The sequence below is a fragment of the Lonchura striata genome, chromosome 9 (assembly GCF_050655825.1).
Source record: "Lonchura striata isolate lonStrDom1 chromosome 9, ASM5065582v1, whole genome shotgun sequence".
Lineage (NCBI taxonomy): Eukaryota > Metazoa > Chordata > Aves > Passeriformes > Estrildidae > Lonchura > Lonchura striata.
In genome coordinates, this window is record NC_140711.1 from 25,564,815 (window position 1) to 25,582,574 (window position 17,760).

Below are 17,760 nucleotides of genomic sequence, written 5' to 3' on the forward strand. Positions count from 1 at the left end.
TTTGCTTGCACTTTACAAGCAGAATTATTTTATCAGTTATGATTGGTCTCATTGCTACTCCAGAACTGCTGGAGTTTTGTGTAAGTGCAACTGTCACAAATTACAAGATGAACTTCTTCCCTGTGGCACAATTATCCATTCAGCTAAAAAGCTCTCATGCCTGGTGTGTGCATATTTTCATTGCATTAGTATGAATAGAGGAGTCCAATTAATACACATAAAGATGTAGGCATTCAGTGCTTCCAGAGTACAGGAATGCAGGATAAATACTACAGCTTAGAAGGGATCACTGGTTTTTATTAATGAGAGCTGCCTGATTAAAGCATTTGCTGTTTTAGGTATTTAAACTGAAACTAAATTCCCGTTAACTGTGTGATTCTGGCCAATTGCATGCTATATCCAGCTAGAAAATTATTATACTGACAACCTTATTTAACTGAAACTTGATGTGGTTCAGAATGGAATCCATGTGCTATTAAGAGGCTCATAATGATTTACAGAATTTTAAGTTAAAACACTATAACCTCTCAGTCATAGCTGCAATGCAGAAAACTTGGACTGCTGACAGATGAGTCCTGTGCCATCAAAGCAGTTATTTGAATAATGTTCAGTAAGGGCTGGTTGTATAAACACCTTCAAGTATGTCCTTTTTGTAGGGTTGCTCAGGGATCATGATCTCAGTAATGGTGATGTTTATCCGTTCTTCCCCTGACTTTAGGCCAGAGAGAACCTCTATATTTGGAGGAAGACTCTATATATAAAATATACATAACTCATATTTTCTTTATTCTTTTGATATCAGGCAGGAAATGATATATTTTTTGCAGATAGCTTCCTGTCACAAGAATATTGAGAAGTTGCAGAAATTTGCTGTCAACCAACCAGTAATTTCTAAAGCCACCAGCCCTAAAATAGTGACAAAATCTGCATTAGTACAGGCACTTTTCAGCATGTACTGAGCTCTTGTGTGGGCCAGGTTATTTAACTTGCTTCGTTTTACAGCTGCAGGACACTTACCCACTGTGTGCAACATCCTTGCTATCAGCACGTGGGCATCTTGCCTTGTTTCAAGATTAGTGTGATAAGCACCATTTCTCTTTTTTCCTTTTGCCTCCTGTGCTTTGGTGATGTGTTTTGTGCTTGGAGTTTGTTTTCACAAACAGGATGGGACTGCTGGGGTAGTTCCTTGAGCTTTATTTGGAGCATCAGCCTCATTACATGGTTGAGACAACAGAAAGATGGCAAATGTTCAGTACAGCCAGCAGCAGCTGAAGATTTCTTTGTTACAGAGCACTTAAAAAACTTTCTAGCCAATAGCATATTGTATTCTCCAATAGTGCTATTGTTTAATGTCCTTGCTTGCATTGTCCTTGCCCATTGTCCTTGTCCATTGTAACCTTTTCTGCTTTCAGACTTTGCAGCTGCAGCTAGCTCTCTGCTCTTTCTGTTTCTTAGGCCTGCTTTTACAGCTTTCTGGAAATCTCTTTGCCTTTACTATTTCCCACAGGTATCTTGGGTGGACAGGAGGTCTCCTACCATGGGAAAAGCAGTGACAAAATGAGAAGAGGTGGACAGGCCAGCTGAGAGGGGGACAGCACAAGATGTACTGGTGCTGTGGCTGGGAGAGGAAAGCCCTGCTGAAGCTAAAGCAGCATGGGCAGCTCTTGGCACAGTGGGATCCAGGAATCCATCCTGCTTTTGTGATGCCTCCTTCCTGCTAATCTGTATCTGACAGGATTATTTCACACAATACAAACCCAGATCTGTCTATTTGGAGATAACCAGATAAAGTAAAAATATATTTAGAGACAGCTTGAGATTTTTTTTTAATTAAAAAGGAATTGTTTAAAGTGCAGGGAGAATAACAGTGTGTTCTCGATCAGGGACAGGCTTTAGGTTCAGTATCTGATGAATCACTGTGTGAAGTGAGAATTTACTTGTTTGGCATAGACTTAAAGCTGTTTCCCACCTAAGACAAACAGTTATTTTACTCTAAAAAGTCATGAGACAAAGGAACCCTCAAAATAACCTTGTTGCATTGCAAGAATATGTGAAAATTTTTCGGGGGGAGCATAGTATTTCTATACTGTGACTGATAAAAAAAAAAAACTCTTAAAAAGATTGTCATTTCTGTCAGCCACATATCCACGTGACTTACAAAAGCTGATTCATAAACTTAGTTGTTTCTTAATTACGACGTTAGGCTGCAAAGGAAATTATAGTATGTTGTAAATATTTTGATTTGCTCTCTGTTGTTGTGTTTGGCACATCTATCATAAGCAAAATATAGAAAATGCAGGTTCATATTAACTAACAAATTACTAATATATGAAAGAAATATGGCAATGGTGGTACTTTATTAGAGCTGCAAATCTTTTTTTATTAATATTTTGGCTTGAAAACCTAATAAATAAAGCATGAAAGAAACATCACCCAATTAAGGTCCTGCATTGTGATGGTAGAGCTACTGATAGAAGAGCTGTTTAACAAGATTGTAATGAATGTTCAATTATCACAGCTTTGGAAGGTGTTACACAGTGGTTTAATATATTACTTATTTTATTCATAATTTCTTTAAACAATGCTTCATATCGGTCATGCTTGTGTTCAGTTGTTTCCAATATTTTACAGGAAAAAGAAGGGCTCCAACATAGGTTTTCATTATTTAAAATTTAGCATCCCAATGAGTTTGAAAAGTGAGAAAACTAAACCTTATTAAGCTACTGGAGTTTTTTTTCCCAGTGCAATAAATAAACAAAAATTTATTAGTAAATAATACAGGGAATGCATCAGGCTGAGGAGGATTAAGTGCTCCTTTCAGAACAGAGACACATTCTTCAATGTTCAGATGCCCAGGGGTAATGTTTAATTAACCCACTCAGTTATAAATTCATGCCGACAATTCTTCATCATTATAAAACTCATAGTAGAAAAATGCTTCAGAAATTATCCTCTCTTAGACACCAGCTAATATCAACTTGCCAGTTGTTTCATCATAAAACCATTGCAAATAAGGATGGTTTGGGGCTCAGGAGTTCCTTGGAATATTTTTATTTTCATTTGCTGCTAGTAGTGTTGTCAAGCAAGCCATCATCTTGTCCAGACTCACAGAATGGTTCTTGGTAGTCCTTCCCTCCCCTTCTTTGCTCGTGCTGCTCATGATGTCCTGCCCAAGTTCCCAAAAGTGATACTCACACCAGACATGGCCAACAGGGCAGAGCTGTCCCACAAGAGCACGAACTGGGGACACAAACCAGACTCCTCTTGGCCATTCTGATTGATTTCTGATATGCAGAACTACACCACAGTTGTGGCCATAATTTAGAATTACCCTTTGGATAGTGTGAGCTGGTCATGTCCACAGGATGTGTAGTTGTTGAGTCTCATTACAGCAGGTTTAATATGGGAAGGAGACAGAAAGAGGGGAAGTCTCTTGTGTCCACTTATTGCTTTCCTGAACTACCCAGAGCCCACTGTTCAAATAAAATCTAATCCAAACTGGGCAAAGTGCATTTGGTGTTCCCTGCTGAAACCTTCTGGAATCCTTAAACCATCAGCTCTTGTGGTTCACTGAATACCTGAATGAATTATTTTCAACTGATTTGGCACCACTTCAAAGGAACAGATGGTTCCATCTTTACTGCAAAAACAATAACTGCAGCAACAAAAAATAATCTGTGATTCTTCCTGGAACCTATTCAAATATAAGGGAGAGCTCTTTGACCATCTTACATTCCTGACAATTACCTCAAGGAAGAAATCTATTTCCCAAGAAAATCACATTATAATTTTCTAAGCAAAGTATCACATCCATGGAGCAGTTGTCTGAGACTGAGAGAGAATGAACTGTTATGGATGAGTTTCTAATAGTGCCTCCCCAGCAATACAGCAGCTGCAAGGAGAGAGATTGTGAAAACATGGTGTTGAGGGACTTCACCAAAGCTAAAAATAAACTGATATATGTGACAAAGGAAATGGTAGAAGAAGAAGAAAATGAGGGCCAAGCTCCCAGAAGAACAAATGATGTGATTAGGAATATGAAGCAAAAGCAGAACAGATTTCAAATAGCCAAAAATTGTCCAGACTACCACCTACTTTCTTTTAGAGAATGTTTTTACTGGTCACGGTCTAGAAGTGTTTGTTATAAACCAGTGTGCAGGCTATCCTATTCTTTGGAATAGGATTCTCTTGAATTTGCCTTTTAATCTCTAATATTTCAGCCTAGGAAAAGCAATATAATTGACAAAGTAATTTTCTGCATTATTGAAAAAGAAATAGATATACAAGATTAACATTAGGGATAAAGCAATAAATAGTGCTCATTGTATGTAATACATACAGTTTTGCAAGTTTTAGGGGAATATATATACATATATAAAGTGGCATTCATTAAAAAGTAAACCCGTCCCTGCATAGATTAGCTGTCAAACATTAATATGAAATCTCTTTTTTTTTTCTATACATTTCTATTTTTAAATCCCAAGTAAATTCTGCAGAATGCTAGTGTATATTACAGAAGAGATAATCTTCTGCATACAAGACCTATGCCAGTGTCAGTTTTCTGGTTTTTCTGAGCAACTCTAATTATTGGGAGTGTGCTACAAGAAGAAATATTTGGAGAGCTACTTTAGCTGAGGCAGTACTTAAACATTTAGTTACTTCGCTTTTCAGCTGCTTTTAGTCTGTGCTGTCCCTTCTGTTCAGATGGTGAAGGACTGCTTAAATTCAGCGTGCTGAGGATTTGTCCTCTGGTCATTTCACAGCTACATTTGATTCCTGACCCAACCCATTGCATGGACCTGATGATGGGAATGCTGCACAAGGGGAGGAGTAACTCCTAATGAGCACAGAGCCTGAAATTCAGCTCTGCTAGAGAGTGAGCAGCCGTCAGGCTGTGGCTGGCATGGATAAATGTGTTCCTCTGCTCCCGAGTCATGGGCTGTGCATGGCACTGAGGGAGGATTTGGGGAAGTGCTCTGGATGTCCAGGTGGTTCTCTGAGCAGATTGCTCCAGCAGACAGCTCCTGCAGCCTGGCAGTAAACGTGGGCTGCTCCCTGACTAAGGTAAGCTGGTATTTAACTGAGGGCTTCGAGAGCCCTGAACATCTGGCAGAGAGGCAAACAGGTGGAACCCAGCTGTGGCCACAGTTGCTCTTACAATTCTTGGATTGTATTAAAGCCTCTGAGGTGCTCCTTAGATTCCCTGTGGAAAGCACATTCCTGGTATTTTAACATATTGCCCCCAGCCTGTAGCCTGCTCCCTGCTCAGGGAGGGTTGCATTTTCTGTTTACATAATAGAAGCAACAGCAAGGAGAAAGCACCCCTAGGTTCTAAATAATTATATTTGCTAAGTGCACACAAGAAGCTTGACTGCACTCCCAGCACTGATCTGACTGATTTCTGACAGCTGCTTTACCCTGATGCATTGAGATCATCCTTACAGTGTTCACAGGATACTTACAGGGGCATTATTTTTCCTATGTGATGAAAATTATGGCAACAATTAGCAATCAGCAAACAGCCAGTAGCATGATTACTGACACAGGTAGTTTTTTGAAATATTTTGTGTATTTAACAGAGCAATTTTATTTTCCTTAAGTGCTGCTTAAATACTCCTTACATTCAAATATTCCTGGGGGGAAAAAAAGGCATTATATAAGAAAAAGGTTCAGGCTGTTCTTAGTGAGATCAATATAGCTCATCTGTTTATATGATTCTAAGGAGGATATGTTGGGTAAAATACTCTGGGGAAAAGTTCTCTCAGTGAATATCAAATGATAGAACTTCTATTTTATAATTAGTCATATTTAATTGCTATGAGACCTACATTTAAGCTTACTTTAAGAATCCGTTTTTCTATGAAGAAAGACCAAAGATGTTTAGCACACGTGACTGGAGAAAAAAGGTTTTTTCAGGACACAGAAAAGGTGATGCAAAATAAAATGTCATTTTTTTCCTTCTTATATATTCAGTGGTTGTCAGTTCTTAGTTTTTTTATTTGGTACCTTCTATTTTTTGTCATTTTGCTCATGTTTCTAAATTAGTTGTAAATTTCAACCATTTTGTTGTCCATCAAAATCAGAAAACAAAGGAATCTTACCAAGTGAAAACTTTTGTTTTTCAGTGCTGCCTGTTCTGTCATTCTTAGTTCAGCCTCAAATTTAAGATCTCTCAGTGGGAGAAGATGGATCTTTGGTGAAGACTGACTTTATCACAGCTTGACAGTACTTTATTATCTGTCTTAGTTTTAGTGGCTTTCATGTTTTGTGTTTATTTAGCTGAAAATTGAAAATATAAACCAAGTTGCAATCAGAGCTGTAGGACAGCTTTGTTGTAGAGTGCTGCACATGTTAAACCCTTTTTGCTACATGAATTTATTCTTTAAAAAAAAAACAAAACAAACCAGCTAAATTTTCAAGATTTGACCTTACTGCTAATGATGATGATGAACCTCAGGCTCTAAGTGCTTTACTGAGAACCCTGGAAAATGCCCATGGACACCCAAATTGAAGGGGAAAATAGCTCTGGAGTCAATCTGTCCACAGGATTCCAAAGGTGCTGGGAATCATCTGTGTAGGTACAAGGGTTTTCCATATTCAAGGAACCATGGAACGGTTTGGGGTAGAAGGGACCTTAGGGATCATTCTGTTCCCACCCATAGGCAGGGACACCTTCCTCTTTCCCAGGCTGCTCCAAACCTTTTCCAGCTTGGCTTTGGACACTTCCAGGGATCCAGGGGCAGCCACAACTTCTCTGGGCACCCTGTGCCAGGGGCTCGCCTGTACTGCTTCATAAATAATCAAATCTCCCTAAAAACCTGCTAAGCTGAGAAGTACAATTCATAGCAAAAGAATATTGGAGGAATGATTTGTAATTAAAAAAACTTTTCATGGGTGCTGGTTTCTTTCCTGGGCTCAGGAGGGCTCTCCTGCACAGGAGTTAGGGGTCCTGTTGAGTCTTTGGGTGATGCTGATACACACATGGGCTCTGCCTTTTGGGAAAGCCCTTCACTCACCCTCACCCTCAGTCTAGAGGGTTCCCAAAGCTTAGGTTAAACTGCATTTTCAGGCCACTATAGCCACTGTGTGTGGGATTGTTTGAAGGGAAATGAGCATCAGTCCCTTGCTGAGGCTGAAGCAATCCAACAGGAAAAGGTTCAAGAAGAGAAACAGATATATAGAACTCTGAAATCATATAGAAGTATTATTTTTTTAAACAATCTTAGCAAGTATTCTTTCTTCTGTTACATAATAACAAGATTAGATTATAGCAAGAACTTGCTCTTGTTTTGATCTGTGATATCTCAGCTTTAAAAGAAAGGTCTAACCATTTTCTTCCCCTTTCTCTTGCCTATTCCACAACTCAAGTTGTACAGGCTTTTCAAGGTCGAGTGTGCTCTCAGACCTTCAGCACGTTTCTGTTAGAGTGCTGTGATGTAGGATTGTGTTTAGCTGGTAGTCTTGGACAACTCAATTTGTTGTTTGGTATTTTACAGAGATATATAAAAAGGGACAATGACATGGCAGGTACATGGCAGGTGTATTCTGAAGATTTGTTGCTAATTATCTGCAGGAAACCATGGGAAAAATCATAAGAAATTTATGTTTAACTTTTAATGTGTTGCAGAATGTTGAAGGAAATAAAGGGGACCAGACAGAGGGGCAAGGAGGTGGGAATTCCTGTGATGGGTACTGCTGCTTCCACTTTTCTCTGCCTGCTTTGTGTCTTGCCTAATTAGCTTGTATTTAATCTCCTGGAGCAAAGAGTTCCCAACTCTGTGTTTGTCCATGACAATCACAGTGAGATCCTGCTAGAGGACTGTTCCAGCAGTGATAACTGTTTTCAGTGTCACATGTTCTTTTCTTTTTTTTTCCTAGTGAAAATGAGCAAATTAAAGACCGTAACTGGGATGTTTACAGCAGCAACATGGTGAACAAACAGATAAGGTAATTTTACCCCTTCTGTTAGTTACCAAAGCAACACTATAAAGATCCTTTTAATTTAGTTTAGTGCTGTGAAGATTAAAGCTTAATTAAAATGGTGATATTAAAAAAAAAATTAAAACCTGAAGCAGCATAGGAAAAATAGACAGATGTAATTATGGTCCAGTGAATGCTTATCACTTTTTATGAAGTTTTAGAGAAGAGGCAGTTTTTTCTCTCTATTGAGAGTAATTTTATTCTGATCATAAATTTGAATGACCGGAGCAACCTAGGATCATAGCTATTTATAAATTAATAAGGACAGTTGGAAGGAATGTGTTATTCTACTCATAAAATAGGGGGTAGTTAGTTCTCTTTTGCTGGCCCATTTCCTAAAAAAATTCTCTTTCATACCCATGAGGGATGAAGATTCTATAAAGACCAAAAAATAAAAATTCCTGTGTTCCAATATTTCACATGGCTTGCATAGAAATTCAGCTATTAGGTATTAAAAGATCTCTTACTTTCAAATTGTTTAATAGACATGCCTTATTGTGAATTTGAAAGGTTACATTTTCAAGTGGTTCTAACTGGCACCATTTCCTTTCATCAACAGAGCTACACTAATTTGTACTGGGTGAAAAGATATGTGAAGGACTTGATGTGATATAATTATTAGAAATTCCTCCAGGAATATGACTTTTGTTGGATAGTTAAACATCTGTTGCTTTGCCAGATTCCTCCTAATGAGTTTAAAATCTTTGTGGAGAAGCCATATGTTTGCCCAGTAGAAAGCAAACCAGGACACGACACAATATTCTTTCACAGCAAAATTCCAAGGAGGAATCTCTGCCCGTGACAAAGCAGGAGCACTGGAGGAAGAGCAGTTCCAACTTGCAAGTTTTGTTGAGAAGTATTTTTCCAAATTCTTCCAGAAGTGAGCTGGTGAGATGCCATAGCTGGTACCCTGGAGAAGTAGCTCCAAATACCACAGGACTAAAAATGCCCTTTTACTAAGTCCTTCTGTTCATCTTGTTTAAGCATTTTAAAACTATCTTTAACCACATATCACACATTACTTCTGGGCACAGAATCATTAGGAAAATTAGACATTTAGCCTTGCATCAAAGCAGTATTATATTTATAAAATACAGTGATGACTGCTGTTGGTAAAACTAAGCCTGGTAGCTTAACTCTGACTTTTTGCCCCAGGATGATGTGGAAAGCAAAAGGTCACTGGACTTCAAGGACAAACTCATGGGAAATGAATCCACTGAGATTGCTGAAACTGTGTCTGGCCCTGGATGTCTGTGCTGGAGGAGGGGGCAGCACACAGGTGATGTCTTTCATCAGTCTTCCCTGTTCTTGGAGGCTTTCCTTGGAGCATGTTTCACCTGTGCTGGAGGAAAGATATTACATTATTTCCTGCAGTTTTGGCCAGGTCCTGTAAAACAGTATTGCTGCCAAACAATTCTGGCAAACAAGAATTTTATTTTGAAAAATATTGCCTTTCTTTTCCTAAACAAGGTAAAAATGAATTTCCTGGCTTCCAGGCTGGCATATCTATCTATCTATCTATCTATCTATCTATCTATCTATCTATCTATCTATCTATCTATCTATCTACATGAGTTCTCCACAGGTCTGCAGCTCAATTAGTTATTCCAGGATACATTTTTGATTTTGGTGGCAATTATAAATCTCTCTGATGGTGTGATATAAATCTCTATGGTGGTGTTCCTGCAAAACTTAAAACCCTTCTAACCAGGTAGCACTCCAGGAAACTCTCCCACACCCACCAGCTTGGACTTTGAGGAACTGTAGGTAATGGGCACATGAAGTGCTATAGAATTTTGTATCATCCTGGAGCAGGTACAGTTAAAAATTATAATAAATTATAATTGCAGTCTTAAGAAAAGTGAAGTATTTTTCTTTACAAACAATTATTAATCTCTAATATATGCTTTCAGAAACAAATAATAAAAAAGCCATGTAAATTTATTCTAGAATGCCATTGTACAATTTGCCCTGCCAGGGGCTCAGGCTATTTATGTTTTTGACTGCACCGTCTTCACTAAACTTAAAAAAAAAAAAAAATTACCATGGTAACCACTGCATCACACAACAAAGACTTGTATACACCACTTAGATCTTTAAAGAGGCAGAGCCTGGAATGAAATTATAGTCTGCACTTTTTTAGTAATAATATTTTCTTTAGCAAATTCCCCTTTTGTTGTTTTATCAAATATTTTTTTATTTAAAAACAGCATATAAAATAGAGCATCTAAATTAATTCTGTTTTAAGAATGTTAACTTTATGAGAGCTGTTCATATAGCTGAGATCACTGAGCTGTAAGGGTTGATAGGGTATAGGTGTGAGATATTGATACTTTTTACTTCTGTCTTCCTATTAATTTTCCTACACTTTACTTTTCCATTTTACAATTTTTATTGCAGTGCAATGTGGATGTCACAGGAAGGTCACACTGGTCACATATATATTTATATATGCTTGATACATATATATATATATATATATATATATATATATATATATGAGACTACATTTTCTAACTGATTTTTAGAGGGTAAAAAAAAAAGAGTGGGGGAAGAAAAAGTGGAAGCCATTCCATCTGTCTCCAACTTTCTAGCCATGCTTTATACTTTCATATAAGAGCACTCAGCCCTTTGCTATTGCTGCTCATCCCTCACCTCTCAGTTCACAGGGAACACCCACACCCCAGAGCTGCTCTGGATGCAGGTAGGAAGTGTCACAGGGACCTGGCACAGGAAAACTTGGAGCCCTGGTGGTTCTCCTGGCTGCTGCTTTGGGCTCTAAAGGCCTGATAAAGAGCAACAGGATTCCAGAGCTGAATATTCCTGTCTGCACATATGGCAGAATCAAACAACTGGGGGTCCATTTCAGGTAGCAGCAGTGAGATATACAATTATTTTTGTGCTTCAGAATAGATTTAAGGCAGAGAGCAAAGATCCTCTCTGACATCTGGGAAGAAGTCTGGCCTTTTGAATTAGTCCCATGGATTCCACTGAAGTGCCGTGTGCCTGTAGATTTGGAGTATGGCCACAGCCTTGTGCCATATTATACAAAGTTTCTGGCAAAAGCTCTGTGTTGGTATAGCCCTGCTCATGCTGGAATCACTTTCTCACTGGAATAAGCAGTATTTGAGACTCCCTCTCTCTCCCTGCACTCTGAAAAGTCTTCATTTTTTTGGTAAGCAGAGATGCTTACTAATGTTTAGCTCTCAGCAATTCTTTTAATGACTGAATTACAAAACCAGGAAATATGAGTTTATAATGAAAATGACCGTACCATATTAAATATATATTATTAAATTAAAAATAGCAGGAGCAGTGGGCACTGTTTAGTTGTCCTTGCTTTGGTTTCAATCCCTTCTCTAAAGCAGCCCTGCTCCCTGCAGCACTGCAGGTAAGGAATCTGAGCACCTGGTGCTCTGACCATGCCACGTGTGGGTGTGTGCCTGCTCCCTGACTGCTGTCTCAGCACACAGCTGAATTTTCAGCTATGCTGCACCACTCCAAGTGGGAGGGGAGAGGCAAGAAACAAAGAGATGGGATGCAGTTATCATGGGATTAAATGCTTCCCTTTTATAATCAGGTCTATCAGTAGGAAATTCCCATAATTTGACTTCTCATTTACACATATACAACCAACTAAGTAAGGAAATACCAGTCTCCTGTTTTTTTGGAAAAAGGAAAGATCTTTCCTTTTGCTCCTGGTGCCTGAAGCCTTTGGATTATTCCACATTTTTCTGCAGTGCTCTTTGGCCTTTTTTGGGTAATCTGAGTATGTCTCAGCTTCCATCTATTGAACAATCATCTCAGACCTAATGGACGTAGGATAATCTCCCATAATCTGATATATTTCTGGCCAACTAAATTTTTTGGGGCTGCAATAGTGATGTCTGGGTGAAGTTTAACTGCCTGGGACAGTGTGGAGGGCAGAGCAGCCAGCAGCAATGGTGCCTTTGAGGGAGGGCATTTTGGAAATAGTGAAAGGTTCCCTTTACACTTCATTATGCGTTAACAGATCCCATTTCCCTCATCCTTTCATCTGCAGGTGCTTACCTTCTGTCAGGAGTTTATCTGACTGAATCTGGAATGGAAGATTAGGAAACCAGTAAATTAATGTTATTTAAATATCTGTTAGAGTGTCAAATATCTAAACACAGGGTTGGGATTTCATTGCACCAGCCACTGATTCTGGATGTGCAGGGGGTTGCTGTGTCCATCAAGGCAATCCTTTACAATTAGTCATTCCTATGTACTATGTACTATGTACTATGTACTACTCCTATGACTGAGAGTTATTATTATGAGAGCTGCTAATAAATTACTTTTTGAAAGTCAATTTGATGGCAAGAGCAGGTGGCTGTGAAAGTAAAGGCAAAGTTTACCTGATGAAGCTGAAAGAGAATAGTGGAGCCAAGGGAGTAAAATATCCATGGATTAAGGTGGAGGACAAGAGGTAGTAAAAGTAAAATGGAGGAAGACTAAAAAGTGAAAGGAGTGCCAAAAATTCAACACATAAACAGATACAAGTGGTGGGCTGAAGTAAAAGAGGTGGTTACCTTACTTCAGCAGACTTCGTAAAAATTTCAAAGGGCAGTGAGTAAGCAAGGAGCTTTTTGAACAGTACAATGCTGCTTAGAGCCCAGGCTATGCAATTTATCCCAGCATATTGAGTATATTTAAGTATTTAAAATAGCAGTTTACATTACTATGGCAACCATGTAAACTGGCCACTTTCTTTCTCTGCTCCAAAACAAAAGGACATAAATCCCTCAAACATTTTTCTGCATATCACAGAGCCCTATAACCTCCCCTGTCAATTATTTCATGGTGGTTACAATTAAGAGTTTGTCTCATTGGCCCTTGCCACTTGTCTGTTCTACTTTTGTTTCTTTTCACCTGCAATATCTCCCTCAGAGTCAGGATCTCATTAATCACTGTCATTCCCAGTAGTACAACTCGACTGATTTTCAGAGATTACCTGTTACATGTAAGAAACACACTGACAAATAAGCCCTTGAAATTCCATGTTTAATCACTGCAGTAAAATGCCATTTCTGTTAATATTGCAGTTTCTTCGCTTTAGATAATTGCACCTTTCTTGATTGTCAGATATTCCGTGAAATACGTGGGGAGAGAAGAATGACTGAATCATTTGTGAAATGACATCCCCTTTCTTTTCCTCCTCCCCACTTACACCATCTTTATGAGACAACATGGAGAAAAGGATATTTTCCTCTCCAAGAGAGAGAAATAAGTTGATTGACATCAGGCTGGCATTCACAGCCCTGCCACCTGAATGCTGACCACACCAGTCAGAACAAGTCTCAGTCCCTAGACAGGATGGTTTTTCAGTAAATAGCATAACAAAATATATATTAAATAAATATCAAAATATATATTAAATAAATATCAAAATATGGAATAAATCCTTTAAATGCCACTGATTGTATTAACAAACAGTAGTTTTGGATCCAGCCTGTTTTCTTTTGCTCAGGACAATGTTTCTTCTGGCCAGCCCATGCCCACAGCAGTGACTGGTGAAGCTGAAACAGTGTTTTTGCAGTGGATATTACAATTTCAGAACAGTGTTACATCTCCATTCTTCTAAAGGAAGGTCCACTTCCTAAAAATGATGTGTTTACACAGCTGCTGAATCTTTTATATGCAATTTCTGTGAAAACAATGTCTCCCTGACTGCTTGCCTGTCAGCTCCTATTGTGAGCAATTAGAGAAGGGCAGTGCAAGCAAGTAAAAGTGCTCTGGGTTCTTGAGATCTACTCTTTGTAAGAAAAGGACTTTGAGCTGGGAAATGCATTGTGGTACAGCAGTGCACAAGCAGTACTTTTTTTTTCCTTGTCCTGATTAATTGGTTCAGTGTTAAGTGAGGTAACAGTTTAAAGAACTAGCTCATTATGTGAAATTACTCTGTCTGCTGTGATACTTAAAGTCATCTTGCAACACTCTGGAGCTCAATGCATAAAATATTACATTGGTAAGTAACTCTCCCACTGGATAGAGCCTTTTCTTTCAGAAGTTAACTTAGGGATATGAGAAATCCGTCCTTGCACAGAGTGTCTGATCCAGTGCCAGTGCCTAAGGATGTTCTTGGAAGGATTCCCATCTTTAAACTCTGGATTGGGGTCTGTGGTGCAGGATCTAAAGTGCTGAGGGTTATACTTGCAGCAATAAAATATGGCATTACTGCTAATGTAGGAAAGAGGCTACAAGTACATAGGTTGACAGTGAAATACTGACAAGAAAAAGCAAGAGCTGTGTGAAGGCAGAAAAGGGGATTTTATAGAGGAAAAACTGGAAAATCACGAAGAATAAAATAATAGGTGTTTTTCCCAGGTTGCTCTCATTTGTTGTAACATACATGCAAGGAAAGAACAAGGTGTTTTTTCTCCACTCAGACAGGTAAATAGGATACCAGTTTCAAAGGTGTGAAGGATAGAACACAGACATCACACAGGGAAGTCGAGGGTGATTATTATGGAGCAGCCAAGGTGCAAATGTTGGGATGCCATGCACTTGCTCCGTATCAGGCACGAGGTTTCCATAAGAACATGGCAGACTGTGCTTCTGGTGCCTCCCATGGCCCTGCAGGATCCAAAGATAAAAGTCAGAGTGTCCTGCAGGCTGGCATAATTAGATAGGTGCAAGATATATTTTTGCCCAGAATTACAGAATATGGTGGCAACTGGCAAAACAGCACATAATCTTGAAGGCACACTCAGCAGGGAAGGACACAATTCCTGCAGGGAGTTGTAGTTGTGTTTTTAAGGATTTTGTCCTCATCTTTACCAGCCTGAAGATATCAGACTCATCTCTAACTTACACCAGGGATGCAGTAATCAAAGCATGGTGCAGAAGCTTAAGTGATAAGCTCAAGATCATGTATATTATTTTGGTAATCCATTACAAAAAAAGACTCATGTATTTGCACATGTTGTGCCATGAGCTTTTGATCTACATATCCTTGTCTCTCTGTAATTAGAACTGTGTGTTATTAAAACCGACATCAGAATTTATAAGCTCCTGGTGCCCAGTCATGTGCTTTGAAGAATAAAGCATGCACGAGCAAATTAACCAAACCAGTAACCTCTCTGGACATTGTGCAAGAATTGTGGTATTTTGCATTGTAGCAAAGCTAGAAGCCAACAAAGTGACTGGTTTCTCTCCCAGAGCTACAGTGAATTTGATGGCATTGCACAGACTTGGACATATATTAAACAGAGCCATGTTTACTTGTGCTGCATAAGAATCACAGGGGGAAGGAAAATCAATGTTTTCCAAATGGAATAGAAAGGAGCCTTGAGGAAAAGAAATGGTATTTTCAAGCTTCTTTGAAAGGTAACACAAACAATGCACAGAGTAAAAAAATCTCTGAAGAAAAAGCACTTGCCAATGTCTTCTTTATTCTGTGTTTAACTTGTTTTGGAGGACTAAGGGATGGTAGGTCCTTAGTATTATTTTAAAAAGTGGGGAGTGTCTGTGTGGGAATAAGACTTTGGTATTTTGAATTGGAAGCTGCACAATGCATCTGTACATCTTGACAGCAACAGAAGACAGTCAGATTTTAGAGGAGCACTGAGATGACACTGAGAGTGCATGATGCAGTGGTGTAATGAAAGAGAGATCAATGCTAAAATGAATGTAACACCACTGAGGAGTACACACAGATCAATACTCTTGTAAGCCATGGAGTATAATCCTGCTATATAGGTCCTGCTAGATAGTACACTCAATTCTAGGAAGACAAATTTTTCTGCATTTCTTGAATGTACCTCTGACTTGTCTATCCTAAAAATAGTTCTTCTTTTGGAATGTAAAAGCTTGACTCTTTCTCTTCTCACCCATGTGTGCTAAGGAAAAAATACAGTGCTCTTTGTAAACTCCCAATCCTCAAAAATGTGGCATAGGAAGATAAGATGGACAGTCAGCAATGAGCTGTTTCATCAAGTCTTTGAAATATTGTTTTGTTCCTGTCCCCTCTTACTGCCCCCTCTTTTTCATTAAGGAAAATATTTTAAACACATTTACTGAAAATGTAGTCTCAAGAGAAAAGAGGAATTCAGTCTTACAACCTTCACTTATATTCTGCAAAAAGCTTTCATAAAATTTTTTCCATCTCCTGATATTGAGAGCTTAAAACCATTACAAAAAGATCCTAGAGTTTCTCTCATTTTTTGATGCCTGGATAGCCTTGGAGTCATTGAACTTTCATGGTTTGTGTCTTAAGTTGGCCAACCCATGCTCTCCCTGCCTAGGATGTTTGTTAGTGTCTGATTGATATTGTAAAATAATTTTTCTTAGGAAAGAGTAGATTGAGGAATTAATGGGAAGACCCTGCACTCTGATTTTATCTTTGTATTCTGCAGGGCCATGGGAGGCAGCAGAAGCAGAACATCAGTCTGCCACGTTCTTATGGAAACCTGGTACCTGATGTGGAGAGAGCACTGGGAATGGCATTCCTGTCTCATTTTTGTTCTGTCTTGTTTGAAGGCCAGACTTCCTTGAATAGACACAAGCTCTTAGAATGAACAGCTCCTGGATTTCATTTCTGCTGCAGACCTGACTGCCACTCTCGGTAGAAAGGGAAATGAATCTCAGCTTCTAATTTTCATCTGTCTTCTAATTTTCCCTAATGCAGGTGGGTTTTTTGTTCCTTGTAAATTCTAAGGGAAGCTATGAATTCTTGAGTTCTACTCCTCTGTTTTTTGAGTTCAGTTGTTTTTACCCATTTTCTTCAATTAAATGACTTTGTTCTGAATTTCTTTGCAATGGAAAGCATGCATTTTTCTAAAGAGTGGAGAAGCTAAAGCAAATAAAGATAAATTAATAAATACATAATTACAGTGTTGCTTCAGGGAAAAGTTTCTAGGCATAATCTAATAACAATGACTGGAGATAATATTAGTATTGTGTGTTGATTCTAGATCCCTTGGGATAGTCAAATAATTAAGCTTGTGTTTTCCAGTCCCTTTTGGCTTTAATAGCTATTATCATCATTAAGTGTAACCTGCCACAGACTTTGGTTTCTAAATGCCTTTGTGAGTCCAAGACCAGCTCTGTGTCCCCTCATGAAGGAAATGGTTTGATGAGAAATAAAAGTCTCTCAAGACTCAACAGTTCTCACTTTTGTTCCAAAGCTCTTTTCCTTCCAAGTATCCACAGCCAGCAACTTTTCACAGCTCTTGCTGAGCTGCAGTTAATCTTTACTCCTTCTGACACTATGGCAGCTCTAAAATGCCATTGCACTTGCCTGCATTTATCCTCCTTTTCCCCAGTGTTTGTGCCTGACCCCATCCAGTGCAGTCCTGGCTGTGGGTGCTGAGCTGGAAGGTTCAAACAGAATTGTCACCACTGCAAAGGCTGCTCTTAAGTAGATGCTCTTCATGATGCAGCCCTGGCTTCAGAAAGTGTAGTAAGAAAGCCTTCAGCCCTAGTTTCTTCCAGAATATTGCAGACATTTCTTTTGCTTGCATGGCAAAAAGCAAACACTTGTTGCAGGGGTTGTTCCCTGTCACATTAATTGGCAATGCTGGCAGCCAACGCAGCTCCAAGGGAGGGAATTCACTTTCCCTGATGCAGACAGAACCATTGCAAAAGCAATACACAAACAGAGCCAGGCACAGCCTTTTGACTGATCTGTCACTCCTTGCTGAACTTGCCTGGAATTTATTGCCAGTTAGACAGCATTTCCCTCTGTTTACTGATTTGATTGAAAGGATGATTTATCAAGGCTCAGCATCACATCCAGTGCTGCTCTCTGCTCCGAAG

The 17,760-nt window shown here is 39.0% G+C and overlaps 1 protein-coding gene across 2 annotated transcripts in view; it reads left to right on the plus strand.

Moving 5' to 3' along the window:
• Positions 1–17,760, plus strand: part of LOC110480357 (uncharacterized) — an 89,455-nt gene that overhangs the window by 33,632 nt on the left and 38,063 nt on the right. For both annotated transcript variants that reach the window (XR_014957250.1, XM_085587344.1), the window contains exons 5-7: positions 7,879–7,947; positions 9,136–9,259; positions 16,359–16,630. Coding sequence is in view for 1 of the 2 variants with exons in the window: in XM_085587344.1 (XP_085443470.1) it covers positions 7,879–7,881 (3 nt within the window). In the remaining variant the exon portion in view is untranslated. The remainder of the gene's footprint in view (positions 1–7,878; positions 7,948–9,135; positions 9,260–16,358; positions 16,631–17,760) is intronic.